The sequence below is a fragment of the Peromyscus maniculatus genome, chromosome 19, assembly GCF_049852395.1.
Source record: "Peromyscus maniculatus bairdii isolate BWxNUB_F1_BW_parent chromosome 19, HU_Pman_BW_mat_3.1, whole genome shotgun sequence".
In the NCBI taxonomy this organism is placed as follows: domain Eukaryota; kingdom Metazoa; phylum Chordata; class Mammalia; order Rodentia; family Cricetidae; genus Peromyscus; species Peromyscus maniculatus.
In genome coordinates, this window is record NC_134870.1 from 23,109,381 (window position 1) to 23,125,359 (window position 15,979).

At 39.4% G+C, this 15,979-nt stretch overlaps 1 protein-coding gene across 9 annotated transcripts in view; it reads left to right on the plus strand.

The window, feature by feature from the left end:
• Window positions 1-3,542, plus strand: part of Camk4 (calcium/calmodulin dependent protein kinase IV) — a 228,758-nt gene extending 225,216 nt beyond the window's left edge. For all 9 annotated transcript variants that reach the window (XM_042264336.2, XM_076554885.1, XM_042264335.2 and 6 more), the window contains one exon: window positions 2,963-3,542. In XM_042264336.2, coding sequence (XP_042120270.1) covers window positions 2,963-3,373 — 411 coding nt within the window. In that variant the 3' untranslated portion in view covers window positions 3,374-3,542. The remainder of the gene's footprint in view (window positions 1-2,962) is intronic.
• Window positions 3,543-15,979: the final 12,437 nt, after the last annotated feature.

Here is a 15,979-nt window from a genome sequence, read left to right on the forward strand (position 1 = left end):
GACTCGGCAGCACAACTGCTTCAGACACAGTTCAGCTTTACTGTTTTCCCAGAAAGGTCCTTTCTCTGATAGGAAAGCTTTTTCTCCGATTTCTTTTGGCAGCTGTGGATCTATCAACCCGGGACTTGTAGGAAAGCGCGCAACTGTGCGGTTCCCACCAGCTTTAGCTTTGTTCATTAGCAATCTTCCCCTGGGTCCTGCACCTTTCTGCCTCAGCTCTGTGCTCCAGGAAGTTTACCACTGCAGGAACCCTAGTATCCCCGAAATGCACTCCAACTCAGAGACGCTGGCCAGTCGCCTCTGGGTTTTTGCTCAGAAGTGAGGATACAATGCTAACAGTTTCAGGGAATCTTTGCATTGGACGATTAGGAGCACCTTTTCATTCTGAAACGCTCACTCAGAACCAAAGCACTTGATGCCTCAGCTAGGCTGTAACTGAAAAGCTTGGCTTTTTGCTTTTCTCAGGTAAAGTTTCCTGCCCTTTTGGGCTCTCTGTAGCTCTTCACCCTTACTCTCCCCAAGCATTTCCCTCAGGGTACTCTGACCCACTGTCTTTTACTAGCTTGAAGAGACAGAGCTTAGAAGGGGTTTTTAGAAACTTGTCCTTGCCTCCTGCATTGCAGGGATGATTTTTAAAGCTTGAAAGAACTTAGAGGTTTTGCTGTCTTAAGTTTGTTGTTTTCCCTTAGAGCTAATCACAGGTGGTCCCCATACTAATATCTTCAGGTGATTCTAATTTTTGTCCTTCTGAGAGAGCGAGTTTTGAAAGGCTTTAGTTTCTAAGTTTCTTAAGAGAGATAGATTAAGGCTTTTTAAGAGAGTTTTTTCCCCCAAATTTTTCAAGAAAAGCTTTAGAGTTTAAGAGAAAGATTTTTTCCCCCAGGAGAAAGACCAACTTTTCCCAAAACTTCCCAACTTTAAACTTTGACTTCTTACACTCCCATTTTTGCCTCAGGGAGAAATTACTTTCTCCTGCTGCTTGGATTTGGCTTTTCAGCTGTCCCCAGGTCAAAAGCTTCCATAGGAAACTTTTCCTTCCCCATAAGCTCCAAGAAGAGCTTTTTTACTACCCGAAAAGCCCAAAGAAAGATTTTTTTCCCCAGTTTGCTTTCAAAGCCCCCAAAGTTAGAAAATTGAGTTTTTCTGTCTAGTTGCCTTACTTATTTTTTCCTACACAATCTTACATTTCTAAGTTTTTCCTAAACTATATTACTACCCTATATCTTACTTATCACAGACAGAAATTGAGAAAGGGATAGAAGATAGAAAATTTTGACAGAAGAGAATTTCGCTGCAGCATCGGACATCCTTCCAGTCCGCTTTCCTTTTCTCTCGAGGATAAAACCCCCGCCTCACCAAAAAAATATATATATAAAAATATATATATTCCATAACACCGGCATGCCTTTCCACTGGCAGGGCTAACTCAGCACTTTCACCAAAAACTCTGTAATAAAACTATTATTTTCCTTTATCTTTAGTCCCTATTACTTTGTCTTAAGTCCCTGTTCATTTGTCTTTAGTCCCCCCCTTTTTTTTTTGTTCCCTTTTTCTTTAGTCCCTTTTTCTTTAGTCCCTTTTTTTTCTTTAGTCCCTTTTTTTTCTTTAGTCCCTTTTTTTTCTTTAGTCCCTTTTTTTTCTTTAGTCCCTTTTTTTTCTTTAGTCCCTTTTTTTTCTTTAGTCCCTTTTTTTTCTTTAGTCCCTTTTTTTTCTTTAGTCCCTTTTTTTTCTTTAGTCCCTTTTTTTCTTTAGTCCCTGTTCACGGCGCCATTCTGTGGGGCGTTTACCCACCACCCCCACAGCTTCCCAGAGTTTTCTTGAGTGTGAGCAGCAGGAAATATTAGATAGAAGGATTTATAGCGGAGAATGTTGCAGAGATAAACAGATAGAAAATAAAGGATAGCCTCGAGAGGGCCTGGAACCTATTCCAACGGGCCCGGACTGTCTCTGGTCCAGGGTTTTTATAGAGACGCCAAGGGGTGGAGCAAAAGACCTCCTCCCCCAGCACAGCCAAGTGCAGGCCATCTCAGACACCTGCACTCAGGCCCGTGGTCCTGATCATCCTCTAATCGGACCTGCTGGGTAAAGCCACGAGGAACCCCAGAACGGGCTCCCACAGGAGGTACGGACGGACACATCATTCAAGAAACTCATATTTATTCAGGAAATTTCTGAACCTGTAATAATTAGGAGATAACTTTTTTTTTTTTGTTTTTTTGTTTTTTGAGACAGGGTTTCTCTGTGTAGCTTTGCGCCTCTCCTAGAACTCACTTGGTAGCCCAGGCTGGCCTCGAACTCACAGAGATCCGCCTGGCTCTGCCTCCCAAGTGCTGGGATTAAAGGCGTGTGCCACCACCGCCCGGCAGGAGATAACTCTTAAAACTATTCCATACTATAGGAAATTGCTTTAAAAAAATACAGAGAACTATCCCCCAAACTACATCTGTTTTATAGACTATAAATAGAATAGTGGTTAGGTGTATCTGTATGACATTTAGGACTAGCTATATAAACAGCAGATCTCAGAGACTAGCTAAAGGCCCAAACTAACATCTCTGTCATACTGATAGAAGGAGAGCCATGGTCTAAGTTTGAAATGACATGTATTAAATAGCTTTGGCTTGACTATATCTGAAGCTAGTTTGAGCACTGAACTCTTATTTCCATGATACCAGCCAGGATCTAGTATTCCATGAAACGTCCTTTGGAGAATATAAAACTTTAAGCCACTCAGAGGCAAACACATCTTGCTCGTGTTTTCAATTGTCCAGGGGACCAAATAATTCTAATTCATAATTAAAGAGGTTTTACTGTTATTTCTCCAAATACCTTTCTAGCTAACAATCTTGGAATAATTCACTTTACTTTGAAAGACTGAACACCAACCTATAAAACAAAGTAGGAATTATACTACAATCTGGAATGTCCCATGGAAACACTATTTCATACTTTCCTCTCACAGGCAGCGGTGAAGGCTGTGGTGGCCTCTTCTCGGCTGGGAAGTGCCAGCAGCAGCCACAGCAGCCTCCAGGAGGGCCACAAGGCCAGCCCAGATCCATCCCAACAGGACAACACAGATCTTCTGGGAAAGAAAATGCAAGAAGGGGACCAAGTGGCCGCTGAGGATACAGCAGCTGAGCTGAGGAAATCGCTGTCCGAGGAGGAGAAAGATGCAGGTGTACAAGAGGAGGCCCCCACGATGGTGCCTCAGGCACTGGAGGATGACTTGAAGGCAGACAACCCAGCAATGAAGAGGAGCTCAGGGGAGAAGCTGAAGGCTCTGGAGGAAGAAATGGTCCCCGAAGATGAGGAGGAAGCCCCTGCCGGGGGACTTGGGGTTCCACAGCAGGATGTGATTCTGCCCGAGTACTAAGCTGGCTTCCTTTAGGTCCAGAGAACAACCCTAGCATTTTATGTACTTTGTCCTTCAGCAAGGAAGGTGGGGAAGCATGATATGCACTATAGTGATTCTGTTTTCAGGTGCAAAAAAACAAAAACAAAACAAAAACAAAAAAACCATATATACCAGTTGGTAATCCTAATTTCAGTGCATGTGTTTGCTTTATGAAATAATGATGTTTTCTACGGCATGTAATGAATACCTGATACTGATGAGTTAAATTGGAAATTTCCAGCAAACAACACAACACTTAAAAACAAACATTCTCAGCCTTTGGTGGCACATATTTGAAGCAAAATGGAAAACTAATTTTTATTTGAAAGCTTAGACATCCTATACCCTCTAGAAGTCTTCAGAGATGGCAGTTCCTCTCAACTCTACTCAAACCAAGACACATCCCCATGGCTTGGCGAACACTTTCAGTGGTTTCAGCTTGGTAGAGGGGGTGGTTATCAAAGACACCTGTAGAGTGTCCAAAACCATCTGCAGTGTTGAGAAGTTGAAGCATTCTCAGAAGGCCATGAGTCCACAGCCCCTCACGTGTGTGTAGAGAATGTCTTATTTTATTCTTAAGTGTGCTAGATAAGAATACCCAAAGTGTTCATCATAAAACTCTGCCAGTTTACAATTCTTAGGATATTATTTATTAAACTCCGTTGTTTCTTTCCTTCACCTGCTTCTCATTAAAATGCCCCATCAAATGTATAAAACCTGGGTAAGAATAGACAAATTTAAGTAGAATGATATGTAATTGGGACTCAGACATACCAAGATTAATTCCTTTTTATTTCTCATATTAATTTGCATTTGTAAGCTTACACAAATAACAGGTTTCAAGTTCTGAAAAGCTCCATTTCGCAAATTGGTGCCAAAATGTCTGACTATAATAAGAACAATACATTCCATTGTTAGATAATTTATTATTGGTGTTGTTAGAGTAAGGAAATGTTCGCAGAAGGATGCTCTCCTCCAGCTCTGTAAACATACTGCTAGTGAGTTTAAAATTCATTATGAAAACTAATCTATCTTTTCCTCACACTTAGAATGGAAGGGCGCATACTTTATGATGATGAAACTTTCCAGATCAAGAAATTTACTTTTATTTGTCTTAAAAAAATAAGTGAAAACCAATCTTAAGCCATACTTCAGGGAGGGTAAAGCATTAGAACTTAAAAGCATGATTTTTTTTCCCCCTCAGAATAAAAACTTTTCTTTGGTTCATAGAAATTACACTAAATCCAGTATTAAGTTTCTTGAGTGAAAATGAACACTTTATTAAAACAATTGTTTTACATTTTTTGGTGGTTTTTCTTAATGTATAAACAGCATTCATTTCAAAATCCAAAATGAGGGCAGTAAAAATGAACAGCCCAGAATTTTTTCATAAAATAATGATAATTTGTTCTGACTCATATTCAGACATTTACACTGGGAAATTAAATTAGATCTGGGGTTTCTCCAGGCTGCGAGAGGCATCAGCACTTAAGTGTGTTAAGCACAAACCTCAGCAGTCTTGGGGAAGGAGACAGTGTGGTCTTCCTGTGGTCTGTGATTTGGGTCCTTGACAGGCAGCTGACTTAAGGTGCCTCATCTGAGCTCGGGTGATTATCTTTTCAATTGATTTTAATTATGTATTTATGCTCTTATTTTCCCTCTCTCCTCTTTAATCATTCCCGCACAGAACTCTCATTCTCAGTGTTATAAAGGGCTATTTTTAACCTTTAAGAATGCTTTCTTAAGGTTCCCATTTACGAAGAGCAATCCCCTAGTGTGATTTTCCTCATCAAACTTAACATATGGATGGTAAGTGTCCCATGTATGGAAAGAGGAAAGATAGTCTAAGGGGTCTTGATAGAAGGTGCAATTAGAACATATCATCACTCAAACTCAGCCCACGTCTTATTTCATCCCAACATGGGCTGAACACCTTGGATGACCCTGTGAACTTTAGGAAGAGTATTACAAATGCCAAGCCCTCATGCATTTATAATTCAGTTATTTAAATGATTGCACCTTACCACTTCCTGGTGATACTCAAGAGTGTTAGGATAATTCCCTCTCTTTTACAACCTATATACTTCATTAGCTAAATATCATCAGCAATTTTCAATTGTAACTTGTAAAGATTGTCCTAATGCTTACAAAGAACTAAGTCCATTCACTGGGAAATGAGTCAAATATTTAAGTTAAATTACTCAAAAATTTAATAGAAATACCATCTAAGAATACTTATTTACCATTTTTAAAGAACAGTCAACATTTATATTGCTTGTTAAATATCTCAAAGAATATTTAAACTAAAGGAATACAGTCTTAATTTGAAAGAACACTTTCTAATATTACTCTTAATTTGTAATGTAGTCACAAAGCAAAACAGTTTTTTTTTTAATTTCAGCAAAGAAAGAATAATAAATTAACATCTGCATTTAAAAGAAGACAGTTTCAAGGTGGGAAGGGGTGGTGCACACGTTTGATCCCAGCACTTGGGAAGCAGAGGCAGGAGGATCTCTGAGTCTGAGGCCAGCCTGGTCTACAGGGTGAGTTCCAGGATAGCCAGGGCTACAACACAGAGAAACAAGCTCAAAAAGCCAAAACAGAGAGAGGAGGAGATAGAGATAGAGATAAGAGAGAGATGGGGAGGGGGAGGGGAAGGGAAAGAGAGAGAGAGTTAAATTCATTATTGGTTTTTATTTCAAGAACATGAAGCACTAGCATAATTAGGTATAATTAGTTTCTTTTACCATAGAGGATGATCTTCAATTATTTCCCCTATCCAGAAATTCCAACTATGATTTCAGTAGGTCTCTCAAACTGTTAAATCTTTTGCCACAACAGCATATAAATCAGAGACTAGAATAGAATAGTTGTAAAATTATTTTCTGGAATAAGTGCTTATATTTAACAAGTTTAATGTAAATATAAGTGACACATGTAATAAAAAAATTTCTGAGACAAGGTTTTATTATGTGTCCCAGGCTGGCCTTGAACTCACTCTGTAGCCCAGACCGATCTGAAACTCACAGTGATCCTCCTGCCTCAGCATCCCAAGATCTGAGGTTACAGGCATGTGCCACCACTCCCACAGCCATACATGCATCTTTTAAGTTTTCCATTAGCTACATTCTAAAAAGAAAATATAAAATGCTGATAATACATTTTAAACCAGTGTACACAAATTATTACATCAAAATTAAAATGAATGATATAATTGGAGTCACTTTTATACTGTTTCTAAGTTAGCAGTCTAAGCCTGTTTACATCAGGTGGTCAGGAGACACACTGTAACCAGTGGCTCCTATGGAAGACACACTGGTCTAGTCAACAACACTTTTCTTTGAGCAAAGTTGAATTTCTGTGGTTAGATTTGAGCTGACAGTTTTCCACATTGCTAAGTTGGTAAGCAGTAAGATGCCAAAGTTACAGATGTATTAGACACACAAATATTGCCTACTCCTAAACACACTTTGTCTTGGAGAAGTGTTCTGCAATATTACATCACTTCCTTAGGTATTGCCAAACTGTGTGTGTGTGTGTGTACTGGTCAGAGCCCATCTTAACCCCATTTGGCTCTTGGAAACCTGACTTCATCCTGGAGCTTCCTGAGTATTACCTAGAGCCAACAGTATTCTCACTTAGCACAAACAACTACGGGCCCTCCGTGTATCCCCACTGAGCAGACTACACAGAATCCAGACTCTACACACTGGGCTAAGCTGGACATCTTTCTCTTGTTGGAGGCACTCTTTCTAGAAGCCTCCTGAAAAATACACTTGCATGATGGACATGTTATAATGATGGTGATATGCCAGATACCCGTGCAATGGGAATATGGTCACATCTGGTACTTATAGGGTTTTTGTAGAAGGGCCCAACTAAAGCTGCCACAGACTTTTTAAGACTTTTGGAATTTTTTACATACTGATTTTAAAATAATTGTCAATGTCCTATAGTCATTTTTAGTGGCAGATTTATAAAGAAAGAAGCAGCCTGCCTTTTAAAGGGACCTCAATTGCATACTATTTTGACATTTTGTAATGTAGAATGTTCAACATTTTTTATTGGCTATTTCCAGTATCACATGCAAGGTTTTTCTTCGTGAGCTGCCTCCAGGTTGAAACTTCAAAAGCCATTTTGTTTCATGATTTAGTTTTTTATTGCACAGAAGCAGCTGGTTGCATTTCAGATTGGGAAAAGACAAGAAATGCCAGAAGAAGAAGAAAGTACTTCTGCTCTAGGATTGTTCTTACAAAGCCAAATAAAAAATAAGGATTTTAAAAGAGGTCATCATAGTGAATTAGCACTAGGCTCATTACATATATACAGCACAGCCAATTGCATAATTATTATGCCATTGAGTAACCTGCTCATCATTAGAGAGTACTCGGTCTGGCTGTCTAGGTTTGAGACAGCACAACGTTTCCAGACATTTATTTATGTAATGAGATTTGTAATGTCTTTGTAATTACTGTCCATTAGGTCATATTCCAATTTCCTTAATGTTTCTCACTGATACATTAGTGATCAGGGTCACTGCTGACATTTAAGCACTGACCAGTTGAACACTGCTGAAGATTAGACGGTGTCTGCAGTGTTTGTTTCTTTTTAACATACAAATGTAATTTTTACGTTGGTGTTTACAGCCAGATGATGAAAATGTACAAAAGTTTCTACTTAAAAATTTTGTCACTATACTTCCTTATAAAAAGGTGGCCATCAAGTTCCATGAAAGTGAAGGTAAGATAGAGGAGAGAGGAAGAGAGGGAAAGAGGAAGGTGGGTAGGAAGGAGAGAAGTGGGGCAGGGACATATAGTTACACACCCAGTGCTGCCATGATACGCAAGTTCACTTCTTTCCATCTAAGGGCTCGCTTTTGTTGTTATTACTTTGTGACTGTCACCTGAGATCAAACAATGTAGACCCAGTCCAATCATATTATACTTACCTTGGAAAGGAGTAGCAAACAATTTATCATTGGTTATATCAGTTTTCATACATGAACTGTGATGCACTCAGAAAGGTTTGACTCAATCTGTTCCCAAGCATCTGGCCCAGGATTCCACTTGGGGCAAGGTCAGAACCTTGCCCAAACAAGTCTGACCTTCTGCAGGAATCAGCTTCCAAGAAGACTCCCAGCATCTGATCTAGTTAGACTCAGAAAATCTCCTCTCCTGCTCTGAAGGACTGAAAGTGGACTTTTTAAATATTGTATTACTCTTGGCCAATGTTGGGCAAGTGGAATCCTGCCAACCACGTTTCTTTGCATTGCCTTACCCCAACTTATCCCAAGGTAGTGTTTTGTTTTATTTGTCCTGACATCAGCCCCACTTTGGAAATGAGAGGTTCTCTAAGGTTCTGGCAGGAACATTCCAGTCTAGCTAGAGAAACAGGTTTTTGTTGCCCCATAGTTCAGATCGAAGCATTAATGAGCAATTCTAAGAATACAAAATGACATTGTTCATAATTGTTTTCAACATAGTCTGAAGATTGACCTGCAAGACCTATAGATACGGAAGTTATATCCAATCTGATCTTTGTTTTGGATCATTGTGTTGAAAATGACAGATATTTAATCTTCAGTCAGATTGAATAATCTTTATTTTCCATCTAAATTATTATTTCAAGATACTCAAATACAATAGACGTTACCCTTTTCAAAACTGTTTCCTGAAGCTATCTCCAAATTCTGATAGTTATGAATGATAAAAATCTTCTAGATGTATGCTTTCTTCATCATCTTTGAAACCTGGATAATAATATATTTTATAAAGGACACAAGTATGACCATACTTTGAAAATTATCATCTCATAGGTGCCTCTTTTTAACTTGAGCTGTTTTATATGCCTGTGCAACTAAATGTATATCAGTGTAACTAATATATGATTTGTATAGGTTACTAAATAGCATATTCATGGTTATTTTTCTGCTCATTGCATTCTTAGCTTTAGTAATATTTTTATGATCATCTGTAAACCAAAAGAAATGTTCTAACATCTCCTAAGTTAATTGGTTGAAATGGCATAAATGTAGCCTGTCATTCTATGTCCAACAGATACTGCTGTTCCCCTTAAAATTTGTAAGTATCTCATGAGTTTGGTGAGTGGAAACAGTGACTTGAGTACAGACAAATCCAATGAATGCAAGTTACAAACAAAATGGGTTATCAGGCTGATGTTTTAAGTTAATATTCTTACCAGTTTGGATTCTAACCACTTTTATCTCTGGCTGTATGAGATACATGTATGCATCTCAATATACATTGTATACATATAGTTTCTTTGATGTGATAAACACCAAAATAACAATGTGATGACTAAAAACAATGTGAACAGGAAAGAGTTTTTTTCATCTTAGAGGTTACAGTCAAGGGAAGCCATGGCAGGAACCTGGAGGCGGACTATGGAGCAGAAAGCATAGAGGAACATGGTACTGGCTTGCTTTGCCCATCTGCTCAGCTCTTATATAGCCAGCCACGCCATCCCACCACCCACCTACAGACAGTACTGTCCACAGTGAGCTGGGCCCTCATACATCAATTAGTAATCAAGTGAATGCCAAACAGGCATGCCCAAAGGTCAGCCTGATATGAGACCCCTTCATATCACTCAGGAATATGTCAAGTTGACACCTGGAGCTAATGAGAGCATATAAAACTAAACTCTTTCCACATGCTTCTCCAAGGAACTAAATTTAAATCTCCAAAGAACAGATGTCAGGGCTCTAGCAAACTATGGTTTAAAGAGCAAATCTTAATTTAGGACTTCGATGACTATCTTAACTCAAACCATTTTATCGTGATGGTCAGACTCATTTATGGGTTTGTTTGTGTCTATTTGCAAGCTACTAGAACCACATTGAATATTTTCAATAGAGACCACACAATCTACATCACCTAAAAGCTGGTCCTTTATAAGAACAACAACAACATAAAAGATAACTCATTGTCATTGTACCTCATGCTTTGTGATGCCCTTTAGGAATCCATGTTCCAAACTAGTGTTTTGGCCCTAGTTAGGGTTATTTCTCCTATTTGCTGTTTAGAGGTTAGGTGAGTTTTCTTTCATATTGCAAATGTTCTCACAACAATTGTGCAAGAGGAAAAATTAAATTTCCATGTGAACAAAAATGCAAAATTACATCATTTCTAAAAAAGCAAATTTGTGTGATGAGCTAAAAGTAGGTGGTTTCTAGTTGTTTGAACATGTTTTAGAAACTTTCAAAACAATGTGAATTAAATAAAAAAATATATAAATAATGTTCACTCACATTTAAGTTCAACTAGAGCCCTGATGCTTAGTGAGCTATAGAATGAGCACCCTCAGGTTCTCAATTTCTCAGTTCAATGAAGTACTTTCTAGCAATTGGATTTTCATTAACATTTAGGAAATCGTGTGTTAGTCTATGAAAATGACTTCCTCATCGACAGTTCAGGAGAACACAGCCAACTTTACTTTTCAAAGCTACTTTCCTATACCCATGCTTCTCCGAGTGTTCTAGATTTCATGTGAAGAGAACCTTTAGTACACACTTTACTTTTCTAGCAAATTTAGAAGCCCAAGAAAAGCCCTTTAGTCTACTACCTAGAAAAATTAACCATTCCAAAGTATCTGCCTTAAGGGAACCAAGTAACCCAGTTGCTGGGGGAAACAGGCATTTGTGGCTTGTTTCAGTTTGACTTTCCACATCTGTAACTGCAAAGGTCACAAATGGGATACTGAGTAGGAAGCGATTCTCAGCCCATAGTTAGGAAGGTCTGCGGTTACTGTGTGACGGAACGGCATGGTCTTTTCTGAACTGTTGCAGCGCTCAGTAAGACGACACAGACACTGGGACGTTACAGAGTGTGGGAACAAAAGGCACGAATCATCCTCTGAGTCCCGGTGGTTAGCATGGGCAGGAGGGAAACTGCTGGAAGGAGACGGGAAGGTGACATACGTTAGGACTGCCCGTTCAAGTTTGAAGGCAGTTATTGATAGACTGAAAACCTTAACATGAGTAGATCAAAATCAATAGCTACTTTTCTTTCTGGAAATTAAACAGCGCGGCTTAGAGGATATTTGGCCTTCATGGAAAGCAAACTTTAAGGACATGATTCACTAATAGCACAAGCTTTATTTGCAACAGAGGAGTTAGAAGTGAATTAAGCCCAGTGCTACTCTTCAGGTAGCTAAGACATCCTAAAGAAAAGGCATGTGATCACACAGATAGCCTGTACTGAATACCTGCAGATGGTAAGCAGGGGTTAGAAGAGGAAAAAGGTCTGTGCCAAGAATGTGCAAGGCTGATTTTGAACAGCTAAGGAGGAAAACGAGGGACCTGTCTGACTAAGGAATGGCCTAGGCCGAGTGGAAAAACACAGGTTGGGAAGGGTTGCCCTTCGATGAGAAAGGCTGAGCTCCAGTGAAGTGTGGAGTGGGCAGCAGCAGCCTCAGATTCAGGCTGAACTCCTTGCCGCTCTCTGGCTCCGGACAGCTGTAGGTGGAAGCTCTTCTTCAGGGCACCTGCCCCTGCTACTTGGCTAGCCTCCTAGTACATAGCTAAGCAGGATAAAAATCACCCAACACAGTGAACACACGAGTTTCTGAGTCCACAGCTAATCTTCAAACCTCAAGCTGGTCCTCCCAGGTTAATTCTTCACTCTCTTGTCCAGTGTATATAACCTATCCGTTTATAAATATAAAATATATAAAAATCTAAAGAACTTATTAGCTCTCTTATTGGAGGCACTATTTTTCCATTCATCTTCAAGATACTTTTTTTGTGTGTAAATTGCCAATCAGAATTATAGTGTGAATACTTTGACTTGTGTATCTTTGTTTATTTCTGGTAATGTCTGTGGATAGTGGATGGCTACCTTACTCCAGGAGACATGAAAGACAGAGACAAAGACTCGCATCTGGGTTGAGGGGGGAAATAATGCTAAGGAGGAAAGATACTGTTAGGACACAGAACACAGGTTAGTGGACACTGAATAAGGAAGACTTGATAAGAGAGGTTTTCAGGCTCAGATGACATTATCTGGGATGTCTTTTTGAGACTTTCTCAGATGTGAAATTTACATTAATGGGTGGTTGTAAGTTTTTTTGGACTAAAGAGACATATGCAACTTCAATGACAACATGGGGGAGTATAGAATAGCATCATATGCAAGAAAACATTTCCCGGAGTCTAGATCACAAGTCATTAACCCAAAACGAGAGCTTGGATGAATTGGAGGAGAAAGTACAAATACCTTACACAGCTAAGATTATGGTTGGCTGTGAACATTTCACTTTCTAAATGTGTCAAAATGGTGCTACTGATTCCTTAATACAAAGGTACAATTACAATATTTTTAGATAAGTTAAGCCTGGCTTGGCTGTAAATGTAAATACATAAAAGGTTTGCAAAGCAGTCAACAAAACCATGTCTATTTGCTAATGGTTGAGGTACTGTGTTCTTCAGTGTGGGTGACTGACCTGAGCTCACATTTTCTATGAAGGGAATAAGACAGCCATTGGCTCTCAATTGCTGAAAGTCCAGGACATTTGACAGCTCACTGGATTCTTCTTGGATGCGGGTTGGACAATCCAATCCAATGATTAAATATGCTCATTTGGTGATAGTAGGGGTGTTGGCCAAGAACTTGAAAGAGATTATGTGGCACGAGTAATTAAAAGTGAATGCTGCTAGGCTAACTGTAGAGACTGACCTTAGTGAGGACCAATGTAACTGTGTAAGCTCACCCAGACTGTCAGAGCATGCCCAAAGAAGCTAGCCAGTGCCTTGCAGCTGGCCAATCTGTAAAGGAATCTGCATGTACAATGTGATAATAAATCATCTAAGAGCCCACCACAACTTCTGCATTCTGTGATTTCAACGGTTATCATGAATCAAGGCATACCATGGACATTTCACTTACAACTGAAATGCAGATAAAATTGTACTTTTCTATAGAACTTTTAATAGTTGCAAGCCTGTACCAGCCTTTTTCTTTTGGACCATCAACCAGCTCCCAAATCATGACACAGAAACTTATTTTTGAATGCTCAGCCTATAGCTTAGGCACGTTTCTGGCTAGCTCTTTTAACTTAAATTAACCTGTTTCTCTTTACCTTTTGCCGCGGGACTCTTTACCTTTTCTTGCTGTTTCTATGTCTGTCTGACTGGCTGGCAGCTGCCTGGATTCTTGCCCCAGGCATGTCCCTCTTTCTCTCCTCCTCTCATTCTTCCTTTTTTCCCCCTAATTTCTCATCCTATTTATTCTCTCTTCCTGTCAGCCCTGCCAATCCTTTTCCTGCCTAGCTATTGGCCATTCAGCTTCTTATCAGACCAGGTGTAGAAAGACAAGGTGAAACAAATGCAACTCAACTTTACATCATTAAACAAATGCAGCATAAACAAAACAGAGCTTTACACGGTTATATTCCGCAGGATAAACAAATATAACACATCTTTGCCTAGTTAAAATAATATTCTACAACACATGACCAGATATTTATTTCCTAAAGAGTAAGATGGTGGAATTAATAAAGCTAGAAAGACACACTAATAATTATTTCATCTAATAAGTCCATTTTATTTAAAGCGAGTTAACACACCTAGGAAGTTAACTATTCATGTAAGTTCATGGTGACTGAGGACAGCAGTGCTTCCCAATGGTCAGCCCAATTCTCACTACTAAAATATCTGCTGGACATTACTGCATCAATTCATATGAAAACTGACTTTTCCTTATAAAGATATGAGAATACAGAAAAGCAGAAATTTACCCCCAATACTTTCCAAAAGCCATTGACTGTTTCTCTAGTGTGGATTTTTACTTACAAATTTTCAAACTTTTTTGCATTAGTCATTAAACGTTTTTTATATTCACCACCATTCCATCCAAGATTCCTCCTTTGTTGAGAAAAGGCCAATATCCTAAACACAGACTTCTCCGTTGAGGGAATGAAGGAAAATACTAGAGAAAAAGAACTCCCTTAGTAAATGAATTTGCTACACAACTTGGCCTTCATTCATTATGTGTACATCACTGTGGTTTTACAACCCCTAGACTTCCCTTAATAAAGTCAGCTGCCCTATACTTAAAAAGTTTCACTAAAGCAAACCATAAATAGGATTATAATGCTCCAGGAAAGAATATTAATGGACAAAAAACTTATTTTGGTATACCTGCTTCCTCCATATTTTTATCTTAACTCCTGTAGTTCATTCATCCACATAGCTGGTTACACATGGGCATGGATATGCGCTGTCTCCTGGGATACATTTGTAGTGCATCCTTTTTAAAGTTCTGTGTCATCTCATGGTTATAAAAGCCTGTGCTTAAAATGTAGGCAGCATTTTGCTCAGAGCAACAGGAGCAAGACAAAAATGCAAAGAAAATAGTGCTGGCAGATGCCATGGAGCACCAGCCGCTGGTTAACCTGAGGGGATGCTCCCTCATCTCATGACCTATGGGGATGACAGGCATGCAGCATCTGCCGTTAGAAGAGGCTCCCAAGTGTTTCTTCTTAATCCAGCAAGACAATGTTTTCATTACAGTGTCAGGGGGCCATCCTTTACCTATATGGTATCTAGAGAAACCTCACATCTACCTTCCAAAGCTCAACCTGTGGGCAATGGTATAGCTGCTTTTTTAGTCACCACGGGTGCATTCTCCAAGAGGCTGGAAATCCTGACTCTTGCTCCCAGCTGCCTTTACAGCTTTCCCTGGGGGATGAGAGAACAGAAAGACAGGACAGAAAGTGCCATGGCTTTGCCTTTTCAACTTGAATGCATTTACAATCAATTTCCAGGGCTGGTCTGTTATCTATTAAATGGAAGACCAAGACGACAAACATTGTTCTTAAATTCTTCAGTTAAAAAATATTAGTGATTACTTATATACTGATGTCTAAGTCCATTCCAGCCGCAATAACAACATGCCATAAACTGGGTGGATTATGAACAAAGATATTTCAAGCATTTCTGGAGGAAATGGCCAGTCCAAGATCAAAGTACCTGGAGGTTTGGCATCTGGTTGAGGCTGCCTTCTTACTGTCCATACATGACAGCAATCACTAAAATGACCTAATCACCTCTCTAAGCCATTAGTTGAGATAGGTAACATAAACCAGATGTTTAGGTGAGGAAACTCATATGCCACCTCACAGTCATATATTTTCTACTACATACTACACTATTCCTAGTTTTTTTTTTTTTTTTATAACCTAGATTTTGGGTATTCTAGTAACTGCTTCCAATTACAAATTAAAGTATCCACTACCCTTAACCAACTTAGCACAATTATTTGAATGTGCCCAACTGGCCCTGTTATTATAATAAAAGGAGATACCCATTTGCCCAAGCTACGTAAGAGCTGCTATCATTTGGATGCTGAATGCCTCCACAAAGGTCCATGTACTTGAAACTTGGTCCTGTAGTTCTGAGGTGGTGAGTGGTATCTAATGGGAGGTACACAGGTCAGTGGGAAACACCAGGGGAACATGGGACTCTCTGGGCTTTGTCCTCTCTTCATGTTCTGACCGGGAGGTAAGCAGGGTTTTGTATGTATGCTTTTTTCCCAGCACATGCTACCCATCTAGTATGCTGCCATT